At 47.0% G+C, this 7,206-nt stretch overlaps 1 protein-coding gene across 2 annotated transcripts in view; it reads left to right on the top strand.

Moving 5' to 3' along the window:
• Positions 1-578: 578 nt before the first annotated feature.
• The window catches only part of LOC307073987 (cGMP-inhibited 3',5'-cyclic phosphodiesterase 3A-like), a gene marked incomplete at its 5' end in the record, with an annotated part of 38,451 nt that continues 31,823 nt past the window's right edge, over positions 579-7,206 (top strand). For both annotated transcript variants that reach the window (XM_079733964.1, XM_079733963.1), the window contains one exon: positions 579-1,553. In XM_079733964.1, coding sequence (XP_079590090.1) covers positions 579-1,553 — 975 coding nt within the window. The remainder of the gene's footprint in view (positions 1,554-7,206) is intronic.

Genomic DNA, 7,206 nt, shown 5'->3' with positions numbered 1-7,206 from the left:
GTCTAATGGGAGGGAGGGCGGAAGGAAAAGAGAGAGAAAGCGCTAAAGAAAGAGAGAGAGCGAGAGAGACAGAGGGCGAGAGAGGTGGGGGGGGAGGGGATAGGGGGAGAGAGAGAGAGAGAGAGAGAGAGAGAGAGAGAGAGAGAGAGAGAGAGAGAGAGAGAGAGAGAGAGAGAGAGAGAGAGAGAGAGAGAGAGAGAGAGAGAGAGAGGAGACCCCGGCCTATGAAACCAGAAGTTTGAAGCCAGGCTGTGTTTTGGTGCACACAGGTTGATCAACAGGAGTTACTGAACATTAGGGAAATTAGACATTTTCAAACTTCCAAATGTATTTATTCCTTGATGAGGGGGGTCATTTGTGTTATTCCCTGAGCGACTAGTCTAGTTTGAGTTGATTGTTGATTGCGTTTTTGGAAATCTGATTGAGGGTACCACAGGTAACACACTCCCCAAAACACTGCCTTATTAGCCCTATTAAGCTACGTTTCATAATGCCCTGAGAGACCCTCACACAGTCTGCACCTATTTGTCTGCCAATCTCCAGGACGGTCAAACCCTTCCGACTTGGCTGATAGGGAGATGGCCTTGGATGCAGACAGCGACAACAGAGGTTCGTCGCGGAGCGCGCATGAAAAACATCCTCGGGCGGCGTTGGAGCGCGGCGGCTATGTAAGAGCACGTGTGAAGCCCCTGCCACGGGACGCCGACGACCATCAGTCGTGGCCGAGTAGCGGAGCAGCAGTGACATGGAGGAGTTTCCGAAGAGCGTCGTCTGCCGTCTGCGTGGCTTCAGTCTCGCTTATTCTCGCTCTGCTGCTCAGATTGGTCGGTTGGGACGCAGGCCTGGTAGGCGCACTACATTACAGCCACGAAAATAGCAGCGAGTCCCGTCCTGTTCGTCGTCGTCTTCATTGTGCAGCAGCAGCGGTAGCGAGCGGCGCTGCTGAGCTCCTCCTAGCCGCGTGGTACCTGCTTTCTCCCGTGTTTACCCTCGCATGTGCCTTCTTCTGGATCGGGCTTTATCTGCGTCGCCGGGGGGTAGGGGTCCGGACGGCGGTGTGGTCGCTGGCGGTGTGTTGCCTGAGCGAAGCGGCGGCACAGAGCCTCCCGTCCCGCGGCCGAGGTGCAGAGGAGCAGCTTGTGTCTCTCCCGGTCACCCTGGTGGTCCTCGGCTGCCTGGCCGGTGGGACTCTGCTGGTCGTCACGGGGCTGGCCCAGGGAGTGTCCTCGCTTGTCTTCATCAGCGGCATCCGGGTGGTCTCACTCGTGTCTCTGAGAGGAGTCGGGGCCTGCTGGAGACCCTACCTGGCCTACCTGCTGGGGCTGCTCGGGGTTTTGCTTGCGAGGTATGCTGACCGGCTCCTGCCGGCCTCAGGGACCAGCGGGACGGGGTGCTGTGGCTCTGTGACCGGGGCGAAGGAGGAGGACATCCCGGTCTTCAAGCGGAGACGGAGGTCCAGCTCCATAGCGGCCTCGGAGATGATGGCTCAAGCGCAGAGCAACAGCAAGTCCCACCGCAGGACCTCGCTGCCCTGCATTCCGCGGGACCACCAGGTCAGAGCTCGGACACTTGTCCCATTCAAAGTCACGCGTCAGGCGTGTAGCTTAGTTCTTACCATCACAACACGTCGTTTGCATGATTTGTAGTGATGGACATACAATTTGGGACAGCTTTGCCCAAACATGAGTACGAATAAATAATACAATCATAATAAACCATAATATTAATGATCATACAAATACAAACATTATTGATACTAATAATAATATTAATAATCTACCGATCATATAATAATAGTAATAATAATAATAATAATAATAATAATAATAATGATGATATCAATAATTCTAATGGCTAAAATGTTGGATAATAGCATCATGATAGCATTATATCATCAATATATGATAGATTGGATATCCAGGTTTATGATTGGCTCATGACGGAGTTGTGCAGGGCCGGAGCAGCTTCCTCTACCTCCTAACTGACTTTATGCTCTGAGTCACCGCGCGGGACCGTGTTTGTGTTGCTGATAAGCAAATGGACGACGATGCACTTAGCAGGCTAATGCCGCGGTCGAGTGGTCAGGGGAGTGGTGTAAGATTGCAATTAAAGCCTCACTGTTGTCTTTGGTGTGTGTGTGTGTGTGTGTGTGTGTGTGTGTGCTTGTGTGTGTTCATGTGTGTGTGTTTGTGTGTGCGCACGTGGAGGCTACATTCTAATATAGGCTAGATCCGAATACGGAAATATGAAAAATAAATCACTAGGTGAAGGCGTATGTTGTTCCTGGGTGCAGGTCGTATCAACACTGGATGTCAAGATGAAGCTGTATCTGATGAACAGATGTGTGTGTTGTCCCAAAGGCTACATCTTTGGTTTTACATGGACATGGTATATGGAAGACTTATGCATGCCTCCTTTGCATTTGCAATCACTGTCATGGCAGGCAGTGTTGTTTGAATTCATGTTTGTGTGGTATAATAACCACACAAAGTTGCTAGCCTGCACCCAGACACCAAACCACCCACATGCACAAACACAGACACACATAGGCACGCACGCACACACACACACACACACACACACACACACACACACACACACGCACAGCATAAGTTCTGATATACTTTGTATTATTTGAACTGATCCTATGTGTTCTCTCTTCGTGTCGTGTTTGGTTCTCTGAGCCACTGCCTCTGATGGGGCTCATGCTCCTAGTGGCAGCTTACTGTGAGGCACAGCATGGAACAATACCTCTCTCATCTTCAAACATGGAGATTTAACTAGAGGAATTTGTTTGAGTAAAGCAAGATACCTCATACCTCAGATCATCAGGTCTGCTCTGACGGCTTTTGTAATGGATGATTTTTTTCCATCCGGGCAGCCTGTTTTATAATTAGGGATTGACCGATATTGAGTTTTTAGGGCCGATACCGATCTTTTTTCATCAGCCTTAGCCGATAACCGATACACCAATACTGATTTTCTTGCCGATATTTGGAGCCGATACTACCCTGGAAATCCAAAGTTCTCGCGAGAGCACAATTTGAATTTGCTCAGCGGAACGAGCAATATACTCATGTATATTCTGGGCCTCCCCTGGCCCAGAACGCTAATCAATCAAATCGATTATCCAATGTGTGTTATCCAGTGATATTTTCAAATGCATGCTTGATGCCACCCCTCGAGTTGGGCCATTTTCATTACTCGTTGCCAGACCCTACAGCTTTCTAGATGTGAGTCTGGATTTCCAGGCTAAGCCTCCCTCAATTTACAACATAAAAATGACACAATGATGATAACAAATGTTACAATGTCTCAATTTAAAAAAATTAACATTTATTGAACTGGCTGTAAATCATGCCAAAGAAAATAAAAAAAATAAAATCAGCCGGTACGAAAGAAAAACCGGCCAATACGATACACTTAAAAAACGCAAATATCGGCCGATTAAATCGGCCAGGTTGATATATCGGTCGATCACTAATTATAATGTTAGATTATGAGCTAAGCATCCACCAACGATTGAGATTCTTGCTAAATACGTTCTGGTGTTAGCTCAAGGATTAGCCGATGTTGATAGTCAAGGGGAATTGTGAAATGTTGCAGTTTAAACCGTCTTACTTTCAGACACAATATACAAAGTGGACAGGATGGTCCTGATCGACCACACAGCCAGTGAGGCTCTTCTCATGACCTAGCCCATCTATGGCCCAGATGGAGAACAACTCCCTCCGTCAGTTGTACTAGACCCTCCCTCCATCAGTTTTACTAGACCCTCCATCATTTGTACTAGACCCTCCATCAGTTGTAGTAGACCCTCCCTCCATCAGTTGCAGTAGACCCTCCATCCATCAGTTGTAGTAGACCCTCCCTCCATCGGTTGTAGTAGACCCTCCCTCCATCAGTTGTAGTAGACCCTCCCTCCATCAGTTGTAGTAGACCCTCCCTCCATCACTTGTAGTAGACCCTCCCTCCATCAGTTGTAGCAGACCCTCCCTCCATCAGTTGTAGCAGACCCTCCCTCCGTCAGTTGTACTAGACCCTCCCTCCATCAGTTTTACTAGACCCTCCATCATTTGTACTAGACCCTCCATCAGTTGTAGTAGACCCTCCCTCCATCAGTTGCAGTAGACCCTCCCTCCATCAGTTGTAGTAGACCCTCCCTCCATCACTTGTAGTAGACCCTCCCTCCATCACTTGTAGTAGACCCTCCCTCCATCAGTTGTAGCAGACCCTCCCTCCATCAGTTGTAGCAGACCCTCCCTCCATCAGTTGTAGTAGACCCTCCCTCCATCAGTTGTAGTAGACCCTCCCTCCATCAGTTGTAGTAGACCCTCCCTCCATCAGTTGTAGTAGACCCTCCCTCCATCAGTTGTAGTAGACCCTCCCTCCATCAGTTGCAGTAGACCCTCCCTCCATCAGTGTACTGGACCCTCCATCAGTGGCTTGTGCCGTCTTGACCGGGTGGGTCTGGAGTGGTTCATGCAGGCCCACGCTGGCCCAGGACCAGCTGCTGTGCTCTGAGGGATGCTTGATTGCACACGGCTCATTGGTTTCCAGGGAACCTCGTGTACTTTCTGTATTATAAGACGTCACCCCGTTTCCATTGCCACTGGTCTATCGGAACAAGCTGACAGCACTGATGACAAATTAGACCAAACACACATAAACATACACACAGACACACACACACGCACACACACATACATGCACACACATGCACACACACACACACACACACACACACACACACACACACACACACACACACAACACACACACACACACACACACACACACACAGACACCACCAGAGCACTTAGATGTGTGCCTAGGAACTTCCAAAGATCTCTGCATCCCCCCATCCCTTGTGGACAGTGTGTCTTCCACCAGGCTAACCACACTGGGTGGTTTGTACGTTCCTTAAGACGGAGAGAGTGATCAAAAGAGAGAAGACATCCGTGTGTGTCTGCGTGTGTGTTTGTGTGAATAAGTGCCTGAGTGTGTTTGTGGTATGCGTGAGAGGTTATAATGCATGTCCTTCATTCTGTTGTACTTTGTCCAACCCCTTTCTGCGGTGTGCGAGACTAGTCTAACAAAATGCATTTCCTACCGCTTTATAAATTTGATAAACACATGCGCAATTATGGAAAACAAAATTTCAAAATATTTTTAATTGCTCTATCTACATGTTTTAATGTAGGAGTAAATAACAATTGTCCAATAGCAGTAACAGTCGGCCCGTTTCACTGTCAACATTAGTTGATACTGACTTCCTCTTTCACGATGTTGCTTTGCATTTGTATTTTCCGCTTGTGTTTAGCCAACCGTGAGGATATGGGGTTTGTTCCACACGTCTCGGCCACCATACCTTTCCCATTTCCTACATTTGATGACAAACACACAAACACACACGGCCCCACAAACACTGATAAAAACGAGCATACACCACTAAACACACACACACACACACACACACTGATAAACAGAAATAAACACACACACACACACGATGATAAACACACACACACACACACACACCCATGTGTTGTGTGCATGTAGTAGATGATGCCTCCAGAGTGCAGCTGTACCTGGAGGTGCAGGGCGACTCTCTCCCTGGCTGTGCAGTATTTATGAAAGCCTGCGCTGCTTGCCAAGCCAGCATCAAGAGAGGCTCTCACGGACGTCTTGAAAGCTGGCTCCGCTTTCTGTTGGACCTGACCCTTTTCAGGCCTTGTTATGATAAGGTAATGTTATGGATGAAAACAGCCTGGATTGTTATATAATTGTAACATTTGAAATTACCATCTTAAATGTTTCATGTTTTGAAGTCAGATATATTTGGTTTTTGTTTCTGTGCTCTGCTCTGTTTTATTGTTTTTATATTAAAGCAGAGTTATCAGAAATATAAATCAGTAAACACAAAAACGGATAACTGATTTACATTAGTAAACAGTGACTTACTTCAAATAAGACCCAGAACATTTCGCAAACAAGGCTAGTTGAGCTATGTGAGTTATACACAAGGTGTTAGCTAGTCGTTGGTAGTCCACTGCCCCTGTTCACTAAGTACAACATCAGAATAGTTGATGTTGGCTGTTGAAATGGAGGACAGACCTTGAGAACGTGTTAGCTGTGTTACATAACCTATTCATCATCTCATCTGTGTCAAGGAGTGATGGAGCAGGAGGAGGAGGGAGAGGAGGTGGAGGGAGGGTGGGGGAGGTGGAGGAGGTCAGGAGGAGGAGGTGGGGGAGGTGGAGGGCTGAGGGAGGAAGAGGAGGGATGGAGGATGGAGTTGGCGAGGAGATTAGGAAGGAGGAGGGGGAGGAGCGAGTCGTGAGGAGGAGGAGGGAGTAGGCGAGGAGGGAGGAGGAGGGGCCTTCTGTAGCTCATTTAAAGCAGGAGGAGGTGGGCGGCTCCGAGGGCTCTATGAGGGAGGCTTCATGTGCTCTCTTTGACGCACATCCATTTCTAGGGAATACACCAGCCTCTGGTTGCCCGTAACGGTTGACATAGCACGGCATCGTGTTTAATCTGGGTCATTTAGTAGTTAGCGTCATCAGTGTTATACTTCTGCATTTCTTTTGGGAAAAAAACATACAGATATTTAGTCATATTTACCATACCTTTTAATATAGTTTACTATTGAAATTGAATCAAAACGTTGTTTTTGAAAGGGTTTGATGTGTGAAGGCCTGCACTTATTTTTCAACTGTGATATTTGAAGAATTAAGATGCCCTACATACGAAGAAGAAGAGCTGTTTGTGCCACTTTAAAAACTTTCTTTATTATTGCTCTTTTCAAAAGCTCTAGTAAAAGTCTTTATGTCTTTCCTTTTCCGTCTTAACCACAAAGAAAAGTCCCTGCATGATATCATCAGACAAATTTGTGATGAAGCGAGTTCTCTTATCTGGCCAGTGCATGTCTGAATGTAGTTCATTTGTATCATAATACATTTTTGTGTTGCAGTAGGGACAAGTATGCAACAGCCAATGAGATAAGGGTTACTGCAAATTGTTAGGTTGGGTCCGAGATTGTTTTTCTATTTCAGGCCCGTTATCCTGCCTCCCACTATTTGACTAAGAATACATAAACATTCTGCTGCACAACTTGTGCAGCATTAAAGATTTTTATGTGCTTAAAATAAATATGTTGGCCTAAATAGAAAACACACACAAGTCCTTTTTGACTACATTTCTTTC

Source organism: Pollachius pollachius, assembly GCF_949987615.1.
Source record: "Pollachius pollachius genome assembly, chromosome: 3".
Classification (NCBI taxonomy): Eukaryota; Metazoa; Chordata; class Actinopteri; order Gadiformes; family Gadidae; genus Pollachius; species Pollachius pollachius.
The sequence above is the reverse complement of the archived record's forward strand: the minus strand, read 5'-3'. Positions and strand labels throughout refer to the sequence as shown.